Source organism: Anomaloglossus baeobatrachus, chromosome 6 (assembly GCF_048569485.1).
Source record: "Anomaloglossus baeobatrachus isolate aAnoBae1 chromosome 6, aAnoBae1.hap1, whole genome shotgun sequence".
NCBI lineage: Eukaryota > Metazoa > Chordata > Amphibia > Anura > Aromobatidae > Anomaloglossus > Anomaloglossus baeobatrachus.
The window spans coordinates 261,735,093-261,750,095 of record NC_134358.1 but is presented as its reverse complement, the minus strand read 5'-3'; the positions used below and the strand labels follow the sequence as shown (position 1 = coordinate 261,750,095).

The following is a 15,003-nucleotide window of genomic DNA, read 5'->3' as shown; positions in this document are numbered from 1 at the left end:
ATCGCTGGGGTCACGGAATTCGTGACGCACATCCGGGCTCAATAGCGACGTCGTTGTGTGTGACACGTACAAGCGACCGCTAACGATCTCGCTTACCGCAAATATGGTTGATCGTTGACACGTCGTTCATTTTCCAAATGTCGTTGAACTTCTGGGACGCAGGATGTTCGTTGTTCCTGAGGCAGCACACATCGCTACGTGTGACACCCCGGGAACGATGAACAACAGCGTTCCTGCATCCTCCAGCAACGAGGTGGGAGTGTTAATAATGCGGCTGCTCTCCGCCCCTCCGCTTCTATTGGTGACCCGCTGTGTGACATCGCTGTGACGCCGCACGAACCTTCCCCTTAGAAATGAGGTTGTTCGCCGGCCACAGCGACGTCGTTAGTAAGGTATGTGCGTATGATGCGCAGTACCGATATTGTCCATCATGGGCAGCCAGTGACGCACGAATGATGGGGGCGGGTGCGATCGCTAGCGATGTCGCAGCGTGTAAAGCAGCCTTTACACCCCCTTACAGTTGGGTTTTTTAGGCTTGGAATTACTGAGAAATACTACCGTAGGATGCAAGATTTCTGACATAATTTACAAAGGTATTGAACTATACAGGATCAAGTAAACAGACACACATACGTAAATGGGCTGTCCTCTTACACAAAAAAAAAAATTTTGCCTGCTTGATCAGTTTGATTTAAAAAAAAACAAAACAAAAGGAGCTATACTTTCCATCCCCAGGAACCATGCTGCTTTCCCCGCTGTACAAGTCTCTGTTGTTTGACTGTAATGGTACCGACTCACTAAACGACGTACCAGCGATTCCGACCACGATATGACCTGGTTAGGATCGCTGGTGCGTCGCTACATGGTCGCTGGTGAGCTGTCAATCAGGCAGATCTCACCAGTGACCAGTGACCAGCCACCAGCGACTCGTGGAAACGATGCGCTTGGTAACCAAGGTAAATATCGGGTAACTAAGCAAAATGCTTTGCTTGGTTACCAGATATTTACCCTGGTTACCAGCGCACACCGCTTAGCGCTTGCTCCCTACACTCGTAGCCAGGGTACACATCGGGTTACTAAGCAAAGGGCTTTGCTTAGTTACCTGATGTGTACTCTGGCTACGTGTGCAGGTGGCAGGGAGCCAGCACTGGCAGCCTGAGAGCGGCGTACGCTAGTAACCAAGGTAAATATCGGGTAACCAAGCAAAGCGCTTCGCTTAGTTACCCGATGTATACCTTGGTTACCAGCGTCCGCAGCTTCCAGACGCCGGCTCCCTGCTCCCTGCACATTCAGATCGTTGCTCTCTCGCTGTCAAACACAGTGATGTGTGCTTCACAGCGGGAGAGCAACGAGCAAAAAATTAACCAAGACTGTGTGTAACGATCAGCGATTTCACAGCAGGGGCCAGGTCGCTGCTTAGTGTCACAAACAGCGAGATCACTGATGAGGTCACTGGTGCGTCACAAAACCTGTGACTCAGCAGCGATCTCGCTAGCGATCTCGCTATGTGAGAAGTACCCCGAACAATGAAGTCACAACGAAAGCACTGAGCTCAGCAGCTTATTCCATCTACATCAGGAAAGCCACTAAGCTTAGTGATCAACTGCAGCGCTGTCAACATGACATTATCGTTGCTGCCAAACAACAAAGAGTTGAGCTGAGTAAGTAAAAAGATTGAGCACTCTAAGTAAGAAAAACAAAGTACCGTATTTTTCGCTTTATAAGACGCACTTTTGTTCCCCCAAATTTTGGGGGAAAGTAGGGTGTGCGTCTTATAAACCGAATATATGGATTATATACTGCAGGGTCCAGGGGAGGTGGGGGCCGCTCTGGAGCAGTGCTGGGGCTGCTGGGTGGGCTGGTGGAGGCTGGTGAAGCTGCGGGAGGGAGCCTTTGATCTCCTGCTCCCGCTCATATAATATGCACAGCCGCTGTCCATCACTGTGGTGCTGAAACCACACCGCGGCGATGGGCTGGGGGGAGCTGCGCATATTATATCTGCCTGTGCTCCCTTTGATCACACATGCACCCCTGTGTTAGATATGGCCCCCATGCTGCTGCCCATAGTAAAATAAAAAAAAATCTTTACTTACCCCCTCCAGCGTGTCTCCCCGGTCTCCCTCCTGGTGCTGTGATCATGCAAGAGATTTCACTCTGCTGTGCCGATCACATGACCGGGACTGTGAACCAGGAAATGCAGGCAGGAGGCCGGAGCTCAACCTCAAGGGGGGACACGAGGGAGCACAGTGCTGGAGAAGGTAAGGAAAGAGTTTATTTTACTAAAAGCAGCAGCATGGGGGCGATATCTAACACTGGGTGATGTGTGCCAGCCACAGGGGGCCGTGTGTGCCAGCTCATATAATATGAACAGTCGCTGTCCATCACTGTGGTGCTGAAACCGCACCGCGGCGATGGGCTGGGGGAGCTGCGCATATTATATTTGCCTGTGCTCTCTTTGATCACACATGCACCCCTGTGTTAGATATGGCCCCATGCTGCTGCCCATAGTAAAATAAAAAAAAATCTTTACTTACCCCCTCCAGCGTGTCTCCCCGGTCTCCCTCCTGGTGCTGTGATCATGCAAGAGATTTCACTCTGCTGTGCCAATCACATGACCGGGACTGTGAACCAGGAAATGCAGGCAGGAGGCCGGAGCTCAACCCCAAGGGGGGACACGAGGGAGCACAGTGCTGGAGAAGGTAAGGAAAGAGTTTATTTTACTAAAAGCAGCAGCATGGGGGCGATATCTAACACAGGGTGATGTGTGCCAGCCACAGGGGGCCGTGTGTGCCAGCCACAGGGGGCCGTGTGTGCCAGCCACAGGGGGCCGTGTGTGCCAGCCACAGGGGGCAGTGTGTGCAAGCCACAGAGGGCAGTGTGTGCCAGCCACAGGGGGCCGTGTGCCAGCCACAGGGGGCCGTGTGCCAGCCACAGGGGGCCGTGTGCCAGCCACAGGGGGCTGTGTGCCAGCCATAGAGGACGTGTGCCAGCCTTAGAGGACGTGCGCCAGCAATAGGGGACATGTTGCAACACTGGGGGACGTGTGCCAGCACAAGGGGGCTATATTCAATATAAGGTGGCCATATCCAGATTAAGGGGGCTAATTTTAGGATGGGGGGGCTATGAGGGACATATACTCTATATGATTTGTTAGACGGACACTGGCATTATAAGACGGACCCAATTTATTAAAAAAAAAATTCTCTATTCCTTCACCAAATTTGGGGGTGCGTCTTATAATCTGGTGCGTCTTATAAAGCGAAAAATACAGTAAGTAAGTAACGCTCAGTTGGTTTATTTAATCTTACTTATTCCTGGGGGCAGACATTTTTGAAAAAGTGACAGCCCCTTTAAACTCGTCAACTAGTCAGTTTTAAAGTAACAAAATAAACAGAATTATGTTTAGCAGTGCTAAGACAAAAAGGTAGAAAACTAGATAAATATAACTATTGTAATGCAATCTCTGTGTTCAATTCTCTGTGGAGTTATGTGGATGAACACATGAAATGTCGCCTTAGTATTCAGTCATGAGATGTGCAATGTTTATAAAGCTGTAGTGGAAGATTAAATAAAACAGTCTAGCAGGATATTAGGTTCTGAAGGATTCCACCCTGTAACCTCAATCTACAAAGGCAGGACTGTTTCTACTGACTACATAATATATCTCTCCCTGCTACACCACAACCTGCTGGAAACAGCAGGACACTTCCAGATCAAATATACCTTTATCTGGCTGGTGAGGCTCTGATCCAGCCTGCTATAATACCTTCAAACAATAGTTTGTGCCACCTGCCTCGTCCACGTGTTAAACTAAATTACACTTTGATGGACATGTGATATCGCTTTCCCTTTCTGGGGATACTGGTCTCTTGAGGACATGATAAAACTACTCTAGCAAACACGATCTTCTACAGAGGTGGGCAATTAATTTGCCCGAGGGGCTACATGAGAGACCATGATGGAGTGGTGTAGAGGTGCAAACCAATAGGCTGAAATAAATTCTGCTCAATATTAATATTAACATATTAATTATAATTATTTTATATTAATATTAATGGTATAACTTAATATTGAGCAGAATTAAGTATGCGGACATCCCTCTTTATAAAGAAAGAGCCCCCACATAGCTCCCTATATATAGGATAGCTCCCTACAGACAGGACGAGCACCCAAATTGCCTCCTATATACAGCATGAGCCATCACTAAACCATATAGGCCCACACAAAGCCTATCTTTAGTATAAGCCCCCACACAACCCCCTATATACAGTATAAACTCCCACACAGTCCCTCTTTATTATAGTGTGAGCCCCCTACATACACGACGAGCCCCCAAATTGCCTCCTATATATACAGAATGAGCCATCACACAACCATATGAGCCTACACAAAGCCTATCTTCAGTATGAGCCCCCACACAGCCCCCCTACATACAATATGAACCCCCATTTAGCCCCTCTATATATAGTGTGAGCCCACACAAAGACTATCTTCAATATGAGCCCCCACACAGCGCCCCTACATACGGTATGAACCCCCATTTAGCCCATCTATATACAGTCATATGCAAAAGTTTGGGCACAACTATTAATGCTAACCTTTTTTCTTTGTAATAATTTGGGTTTTTGCAACAGCTATTTCAGTTTCATATATCTAATAACTGATGGACTCAGTAATATTTGTGGATTGAAATGAGGTTTATTGTACTAACAGAAAATGTGCAATCCGCATTTAAACAAAATTTGACCGGTGCAAAAGTATGGGCACCCTTATCAATTTCTTGATTTGAACACTCCTAACTACTTTTTACTGACTCACTAAAGCACTAAATTGGTTTTGTAACCTCATTGAGCTTTGAACTTCATAGACAGGTGTACCCAATCATAAGAAAGGTATTTAAGGTGGCCACTTGCAAGTTGTTCTCCTAATTGAATCTCCTATGAAGTGTGGCATCATGGGCTCCTCAAAACAACTCTCAAATGATCTGAAAACAAAGATTATTCAACAAAGTTGTCCAGGGGAAGGATACAAAAAGTTGTCTCAGAGATTTAAACTGTCAGTTTCCACTGTGAGGAACATAGTAAGGAAATGGAAGAACACAGGTACAGTTCTTGTTAAGCCCAGAAGTGGTAGGCCAAGAAAAATATCAGAAAAGCAGAGAAGAATGGTGAGAACAGTCAAGAACAATCCACAGACCACCTCCAAAGACCTGCAGCATCATCTTGCTGCAGATGGTGTCAATGTGCATCGGTCAACAATACAGCGCACTTTGCACAAGGAGAAGCTGTATGGGAAAGTGATGCGAAAGAAGCAGTTTCTGAAAGCATGCCACAAACAGAGTTGCCTGAGGTATGCAAAAGCACATTTGGACAAGCCAGTTACATTTTGGAAGAAGGTCAAGTGGACTGATGAAACAAAGATTGAGTTGTTTGGTCATACATAAAGGCGTTATGCATTGAGGCAAAAAAACAAGGAGTTCCAAGAAAAGCACTTGCTACCCACAGTAAAATATGGTGGAAGTTCCATCATGCTTTGGTGCTGTGTGGCCCACGCCGGCACCAGGAATCTTGTTATAGTTGAGGGTCGCATGGATTCAACTCCGTATCAGCAGATTCTTGACAATAATGTGCAAGAATCAGTGACGAAGTTGAAGTTACGCAGGGGATGGATATTTCAGCAAGACAATGATCCAAAACACCGCTCCGAATCTACTCAGGCATTCATTCAGAGGAACAATTACAATGTTCTGGAATGGCCATCCCAGTCCCCAGACCTGAATATCATTGAACATCTGTGGGATGATTTGAAGCGTGCTGTTCATGCTCGGCGACCATGAAACTTAACTGAACTGGAATTGTTTTGTAAACAGGAATGGTCAAATATACCTTCATCCAGGATCCAGGAACCCATTAAAAGCTACAGGAAGCGACTAGAGGCTGTTATTTTTGGAAAAGGAGGATCTACAAAATATTAATGTCACTTTTATGTTGAGGTGCCCATACTTTTGCACCGGTCAAATTTTGTTTAAATGCGGATTGCACATTTTCTGTTAGTACAATAAACCTCATTTCAATCCAGAAATATTACTGAGTTCATCAGTTATTAGATATATGAAACTGAAATAGCTGTTGCAAAAACCCAAATTCCAAATTGTTATGAAGAAAAAAGATTAACATTAATAGGGGTGCCCAAACTTTTTCATATGACTGTATAGTCTGAGCCCCCACATAAAAAAATTGCTTCTTTCTCTACCAAAATTGATCAGTCATTATTAAAATTCTCAATTCTAAGGTAAAATCTGTATTCAGCGAGGACTTTCCACATTACTGAGATAGGAGATGGCAGCTGTTACTGATGATAATCTATGTAAATAGAAGAGGGATGAGGGGGTGGGGCTCTGCCTCTAGATCGAAGCTTCCTCTGCCTCTAGCTCTTACCTCCTCCAGTCGTCATAGAATCTCATCAGTAAAAACTGCCTCTCATAGATGGGAAAGTCTTCACTGAATACAGATTTTACCTCAGAATTGAAATTGAGAATTTTGATAACGACTGATCAATTCTGGCAGAGAAAGTAGCAAATTAGTCTGATAAGATATATTACAAAGTTGCTTATTTTTCATGTGTACAGTCATGGCCAAAAGTTTTGAGAATGACACCAAAATTATATTTTCACATGATCTGTTGCCCTCTGGTTTTTAATTGTGTTTGTCTGATGTTTACATCACATACAGAAATATAATTGCAATCATATTATGAGTTCCAAAAGGTTATATTGACAGTTAGAATGAGTTAATGCAGCAAGTCAATACTTGCAGTGTTGACCCTTCTTCTTCAGGACCTCTGTAATTCTCCCTGGCATGCTCTCAATCAACTTCTGGACCAAATCCTGACTGATAGCTGTCCATTCTTACATAAGCAATGCTTGCATTTTGCCAGAATTTGTTGGTTTTTGTTTGGCCACCCGTCTCTTGATGATTGCCCACAAGTTCTCAATGGGATTAAGATCTGGGGAGTTTCCAGGCCATGGACCCAAAATCTCTATGTTTTATTCCATGAGCCATTTAGTGATCACCTTTGCTTTATGGCAAGGTGCTCCATCATGCTGGAAAAGGCATTGTTGGGCGCTAAACTGCTCTTGGACAGTTGGGAGAAATTGCTCTTGGAGGACATTCTGGTACCATTCTTTATTCATGGCTGTGTTTTTAGGCAGGACTGTGAGTGAGCCGATTCCCTTGATGAGAAGCAACCCCACACATGAATCGTTGTTTCAGGATGCTTAACAGTTGGCATGAGACAAGACTGGTGGTAGCGCTCACCTCTACTTCTCCTAATAAGCTGTTTTCCAGATGTCCCAAACAATCGAAAAGGGGATTCATCTGAGAAAATGACTTTACCCCAGTCCTCAGCAGTCCACTCCCTGTACCTTTTGCGGAATATCAGTCGGTCCCTGATGTTTTTTCTGGAGAGAAGTGGCTTCTTTGCTGCCCTCCTTGAAACCAGGCCTTGCTCAAAGAGTCTCCGCCTCACAGTGCGTGCAGAAGCACTCACACCAGCCTGCTGCCATTGCTGAGCTAGCTCGGCACTGCTGGTAGTCCGATCCCGCAGCTGAAACAGTTTTAAGATACGGTCCTGGCGTTTGCTGGTCCTTCTTGGGCGCCCTGGAGCCTTTTTGGCAACAATGGAAGCTCTCTCCTTGAAGTTATTGATGATGCGATAGATTGTTGACTGAGGTGCAATCTTTATAGCTGTGATACTCTTCCCTGTTAGGCCATTTTTGTGCAGAGCAATGATGGCTGCACTTGTTTCTTTAGAGATAACCATGGTTAACTGAAGAGAAACAATGATACCAAGCACCAGCCTCCTTTTAAAGTGTCCAGTGGTGTCATTCTTACTTAATCATGACTGATTGATCGCCAGCCCTCTCCTCATCAACACCCACACCTGTGTTAATGGAACAATCACTAAAACAATGTTAGCTGCTCCTTTTAAGGCAGGAATGCAATGATGTTGAAATGTGTTTGGGGGGTTGAAGTTCATTTTCTTAGCCAATATTGACTTTGCAAGTAATTGCTGTTAAGCTGATCACTCTTTATGACATTCTGGAGTATATGCAAATTGCCATTAGAAAAACTTAAGCAGTAGACTTTGTTAAAATTAATATTTGTAGCATTCTCAAAACTTTTGGCCACGACTGTACTATGGATTTAAGAAATAAAATTTAAAACGTCGGTTATGCTTTAATTATATAGCATTTTCTGTGCCGTCTGATAGCTCAAGTAAATGTTTTACACTTGTAAATGTTATGGATTGTCTGGAATGGTTACAGTTAATTTACAACAACCATTAAAATACAGGATATAATAGAATGCAGTAATCTACAAAACCATTCACCTCAGTTAAAAGGGTTATCTACTACTTCGGTAATCCCATCTCAATCGGCATGTTTGCACCAGTAAAGTAACAACACATACTAAATGTGACTACTCAGCATTTGGCCACCTGTGCGGGGGTGAACTGTTCTTATTTAGGCCAGACTTATGGGTCCTATTGTTTGTTAAATAAAGAGAAGTTAACCATTGTCTCTTCCTAGACTGATCAAAGCCTTATTGTCTGGAAATCTGTATTGCCTCAGCCCCTCTGACTACATAGTTCAGAGTTAAATTATCCAGGTGGATTGAACTTGTGACCAATGAGAGAGCAGTCATCTCCAACCACAGGCACTATAGCCTGAATTAAGACCTCAGCACTATAAAAGGTCCTTGCTCCTATCACAACAAAGAAGGATTCTACATAATCTCAGCAAAAGAGCTTTGGTTCCAACTGAGGAAACACAGAACGTCTTCACTACAGATATTCTACAGGATTTCACCTTAAGGCCACGTCACACTAAGCAACATCGCTAGCAACATCGCTGCTAAGGAACAACTTTTGTGACGTAGCAGCGATGTTGCTAGCGATGTTGCTGTGTGTGACATCCAGCAACAACCTGGCCCCTGCTGTGAGGTCGTTGGTTGCTGCTGAATGTCCTGGGCCATTTTTTAGTTGTTGCTCTCCTGCTGTGAAGCACACATCGCTGTGTGTGACAGCGACAGAGCAACAACTAAATGTGCAGGCAGCAGGAGCCGGCTTCTGCGGACGCTGGTAACCACGGTAAACATCGGGTAACCAAGAAGCCCTTACCTTGGTTACCCGATGTTTACCTTCGTTACCAGCGTCCGCCGCTCTCAGCTGTCAGTGCTGGCTCCCTGCTCTCTGCACACGTAGCTGGAGTACACATCGGGTAATTAACCCGATGTGTACTGTGGCTAGGAGTGCAGGGAACAGGAGCCGGCACTGACAGCTGAGAGCGGCGGACGCTGGTAACGAAGGTAAACATCGGGTAACCAAGGTAAAGGCTTCTTGGTTACCCGATGTTTACTGTGGTTACCAGCGTCCGCAGAAGCCGGCTCCTGCTGCCTGCACACGTAGCAGAGTACACATCGGGTAATTAACCCGATGTGTACTGTGGCTAGGTGTGCAGGGAGCCAGCGCTAAGCGGTGTGCGCTGGTAACTAAGGTAAATATCGGGTTGGTTACCCGATATTTACCTTAGTTACCAAGCGCAGCATCGCTTCCACGCGGCGCTGGGGGCTGGTCACGGGTTGCTGGTGAGATCTGCTTGTGTGACAAGCTCACCAGCAACCCGTGTAGCGACGCTCTAGCGATCCCTGCCAGGTCAGGTTGCTGGTGGGATCGCTGGAGCGTCGCTTAGTGTGACATCTACCCAGCGACCTCCTAGCAACTTACCAGCGATCCCTATCAGGTTGTATCGTTGTTGGGATCGCTGGTAAGTTGTTTAGTGTGACTGGGCCTTTAGAATCTAGGTTTTCAGCGGAATGTTTACAGAACTGCTTCCTAAGCTTGTCACTATTTCTTCTCAGTGGGTGCCTACCAAAAGTGGAGTGCTGCTGGACTGGGATAGTTGGCCCTGGAAGCCCTGAAGTCACGAAGACTCTAAAGCCTGCTGGCCAGCGGAAGTGTGAGAGTCTGTTGCTTGTACTATCTTATGTTCTTACTGGGAATGTACAATATGATTTTGCCTGTTGGTGAACCAATAAAGTGTTACCAATGTGTTGTTCACTCACCCAGTGTTGTCTGAGTAGTGTTTTACTCACTGGGAAAGAGTGCAAGCGTTAAGTGGGATGAGCCCTGGTCCATGAAGTATTTCTGAGGACAGCCGGGCGAGCGTACAAAAGCACTTACTGATCCTCGTGTCTCCTCACTAACCTCCGGTGCTGGAGCTGTAAAAACGGTGGCGGTACTTGCTGGAACTGTAAAGTGCACTGTTTTTACCTTTTAAAAATATTGTACCTGTGTCAGGTACTTAGTTTTAGACTACCCCTTTAAATAACATTGTTTTTAATCCTAAATGGATATTTATTTAATGTACTCTTTTATAATAATCTTAATTAGAAAGTCCCTACTTTTCCCTCTCTACTCTCTCTAATTTTTTTAACCTATTGCTGTTCAGATTACATTTCATTTGAGAACCTCCAGTGTATGCTGGGATACTGAAATGTGTGTGCCTTTAGGGGCCAGAGGTTGCCAATCCCACCCTGAAATAAAGCGTCATCAGTGATGTCCATTTAAGGAGCTGGGCTAGGCCCTACTCTACTGCGCATAAGTTGATTGTAATTTCTGATATACGCTCAGTATGAGTTCTCTTGTCAATAAGCAGTATATTCTTTTCAATGCACAGTGACAGTGCACTTGCAACAGAGTGCACTGTCAGTGTGCACTGTAAGGAGAGAACCTGGGGAGCATAGACCAGCCTCACCCCCCAAAACAGACGTCACTATCAAGGGCATATACCTATGACTAAGGGTGCTGTGTACACCAGAAAAGCATAAATCTGTATCCAAAGAAGATTACAATGTTTTTATATATTTGTAATTGGTTTTTAATAAAGAAGAAACAAAGCTTTTTATTTTCAGTGGTTGTGCTGTTAATTCCTTATTCTCCAATGGTCTGAAATGGAATTGGCACCCATGATTACTAGGGAGGGGTTTTTCTATGGACCATTTTTGTTAACGTGGCAGCTTTCGTAATACTTCTGTTTGCCAATTAACATTAGTTTTGGACCATCCCTTTAAAGCCTAAGAACCCCTTTTAAGCAATATAGCAGCTGTACATAATTAAATATTTAACTAATCATAATTAACTTTTATGGATCGGACGTCTGACTTGTACTAACATTATGTATGTTACAAATCCCTCTATTCCATATATATTGCAAACCGTCTCCTGGTTTCCTCAATCATTTCTACTACCTAAACTATTACATACCTTTTCTAAATGTCTGTGTGTTTGTACTCGTAGCCATGAAGGAAAAAAGAAAATATACTTGTAGGGAAGTTAATTGCACTTTATAATCACAAGTGCAAGAGAAACACATTAAAAAGGTAAATTATAATCTTAAAGAATAAGTATTTTGTCTCGGATAATCTGCAATAAAGTCACTATTTGGCCAAAACGATCTCCATTTTAGCTTGGATCATCTATAAATCTAAGTAATAGCTTTCTTGCTGTTTAGAAAGAGCGCAGTATAAGAGAGTGATTTTCAGTAATATGGCTAGCAATTCTGGTAAAGAATTAGACTACAGTGAGACAATGTATCGTTTTGTAGCAAATCAGTGCCAGGCTAGCTCAAGCTTTAGGGGTACTTTGCACGCTGCGACATCGCAGGCCGATGCTGCGATGCCGAGCGCGATAGTCCCCGCCCCCGTCGCAGCAGCGATATCCTTGTGATAGCTGCCGTAGCGAACATTATCGCTACGGCAGCTTCACATGGACTCACCTGTCCTGCGACCGTCGCTCTGGCCGGCGACCCACCTCCTTGTTAAGGGGGCGGGTCGTGCGGTGTCATAGCGACGTCACACGCCAGGCGGCCAATCGAAGCGGAGGGGCAGAGATGAGTGGGATGTAAACATCCCGCCCATCTCCTTCCTTCCGCATATTCTACGGAAGCCGCAGTGACGCCGGTAGGAGATGTTCCTCGCTCCTGCGGCTTCACACACAGCGATGTGCGCTGCCGCAGGAGCGAGGAACAACATCGGACTGTCGCGTCAGCGTAATTATAGATTACGCCGACGCTGCAGCGATGATACGATTACGACGCTTTTGCGCTCGTTAATCGTATCATCGAGCCTTTACACACTACGATGTCGCATGCGAATCCGGAAGTGCATCACTTTTAATTTGACCCCACCGACATCGCAGCTGCGATGTCGTAGTGTGCAAAGTACCCCTTAGAGTAATGCTTGGATTACACTTGCCAACACAATCCATTAAACATCAGCCGATATGCTACATGAAAGCTGATCGGCTTGTCTAAACAGGTCATTAAATGACAACTAATCAAAATTATAGGAGTACAAAACAATTAAGTGGAACCTGTAAGGAACTTCTACACACCAAAACTATTTATAAAGCTGTGTAGCCCTTTAAAAGATAAGCAGGTTAATCTCCTTATGACTCCAAAGTGATGCTCCAGCAGCAAAAAAATTGTGTTTTGAAATTCTGTATAATGGAAATGCATTGGATGGAGGAGATGCACTTACAGCTCCTCAGCCTCTCACTGTAATCCCTTCTGTGTATTGCAGAAGGAGAGTGGAGCTAGGCAGGGGATACAGTGTGAGGCTGAGGAGCTGTAATCGCAACATCACAACATAACCCCTAACATACATTTTAGTCTAAAGTGAACCTGTCAGGTCCATTATGCACCCAGAACCACAAGCCTCCTAACATGCTATTGAATGCCCATTGCCCAGCATCAGTGGCGGTGACGAGCGAACCGGTGTCTATTGTCACCGCCTCAGGCACAGGGTTTAGGGTCAATGTGCATGATCAAAAGTTCCGACACTTCAGGTCATGTGCAGTATGAAGCTGGGTGTACGCATCCCGGCTTCAGAGAGGTCCAGTGCACATGACTAGAAGTGCAGTGACTTCTGAACATGCGCATCAACCCTATACCCGGCGTCTGAGACACTGACAACAGACACAGGTACGCGTGTCACCGCCGATTACTCTGGGGATTGAACAGCATGTTAGCACGCTCAGAGGGGCGTGCTAAGATTCTAAGAGGGTGGACTAGTTGGGAGAAATGACACCATTGAGACTAGTCCCTGCACTCATTATCATCTCATAAAGGATCTTTAGAAATACATTTTCTAAAGATCTCTTTATGTATGCTATTACATGCTGGGTCAGTTAGGCAGGGATTAGCAATATGCACCCAGAACTGCTTGTGGTTCTAGGTGCATATTGGAGCTGACAGGTTTCCTTCAACACCCTGTAGGAAATTTACATTAGGAAAATATGGTCAGTCCTGCCCTACTGCCGTAAGCACCAGAATATGGATGTCAACTCTACAAATGAGACCCTGATAACAAACTCGAGTCTAAGGGGTACTTTGCACACTGCGACATTGCTAGCCGATTGTAGCGATGCCGAGCGCGATAGTCCCCGCCCCCGTCGCACATGCAATCTCTTGTGATAGCTGCCGTAGTGAACATTATCGCTACGGCAGCTTCACATGCACTTACCTGCCCTGCGACGTCGCTCTGGCCGGCAACCCGCCTCCTTCCTAAGGGGGCGGGTCGTGTGGCGTCACAGCGACATCACACGGCAGGCGGCCAATAGAAATAGAAGCGGAGGGGTGGAGATGAGTGGGACGTAAACATCCCGCCCACCTCCTTCCTTCCGCATAGCCGGTGGACGCAGGTAAAGAGATGTTCCTCGCTCCTGCTGCTTCATACACAGCGATGTGTGCTGCCGCAGGAACGAGGAACAACATCGTACCTGTTGCTGCAGCGAAATTATGGAAATGAGCGACACTACACAGATCACCGATTTTCGACGCTTTTACGATCGTTTATCGGTGCTTCTAGGCTTTACACGTTGCGACGTCGTTACCGGCGCCAGATGTGCGTCACTTTCGATTTGACCCCGACGAGATCGCTGTAGCAATGTCGCAATGTGCAAAGTACCCCTAACTGTTGCAATTGGAGCTGGCTCTGATCCTAGCAGTTTAAGTCTTTAGATGCGTCTGTCAATCCTGATAGAAGTATTTAAGAGGTTCCGAATAGGAGGCATCCATTTTGATGTCCAATCATTTTCCCACCTGCAACTCAATTGCAGGTTGCAAATGGCATAGGTCTCAGTGTCTGCCATGTTAGTATACTTATGAAGCCTAGCCCAAAGAGTTTTACAATACATTACCATAGCAGAAACATACATTCTTTTGTCACCTACAGATTTTCCTCATTTACTTCAAGTCGATGGGAAAAACTTGCAAATAAAATGCATATTTACCAAAAGAGGAATTGATATGTTGTGAATTTCAAACACTCACCACCCCAGGTCAGTTTAGATAAGAGTTTAGCGAGTGCCACTGTTTTTTATTTTATGGAGAGTTGGCATAAACTGAATTGTTTGAAGTTAAGCACAGCCATGATTAACCTATGGAGGCCTGCACATGAAAGGCATGTTGGAAACAAATCTCCAGTTGAAGTAATGCCGGTCATGGTAAATTTATAATCATATTTAGAGTAAGTCATGAGTATGAGTAATATATAGACCATAAATAGTCAACCCTGGGACGCTAATCTCTCTTACTGAAACTAGATAATTATTGCGTATTATCAATTGCTGGCTTGTCACGAACCTTTTAGAAGAAATCTGGGCAGAGATCTGAACTGTTTCAAATGAGCACATCACCAAAATGAACGGGATGAGAATCTGTAAAACACAAGGGTGAAAGTTAGAAGAGAAATCTTTATTTCAAGGGCTATCCCAATCAACTCTAACTAGTCACTGAATGATGGGGCAGAATCTCATTGTCCTGCATGAATAATTTAGAACATTAGAAATATTTCAAATTAATGTGCCCTTCTTCCACATGTTCATAGTTACACAGACACCAGAAGGAATACAGGAATTTAAGCTCTTTTATGCGCACAGATT

The 15,003-nt window shown here is 45.0% G+C and overlaps 1 protein-coding gene across 3 annotated transcripts in view; it reads right to left on the bottom strand.

Moving 5' to 3' along the window:
- PIGN (phosphatidylinositol glycan anchor biosynthesis class N) overlaps positions 1-15,003 on the bottom strand; it is a 478,983-nt gene that overhangs the window by 60,781 nt on the left and 403,199 nt on the right. For all 3 annotated transcript variants that reach the window (XM_075314844.1, XM_075314846.1, XM_075314845.1), the window contains one exon: positions 14,705-14,778. In XM_075314844.1, coding sequence (XP_075170959.1) covers positions 14,705-14,778 — 74 coding nt within the window. The remainder of the gene's footprint in view (positions 1-14,704; positions 14,779-15,003) is intronic.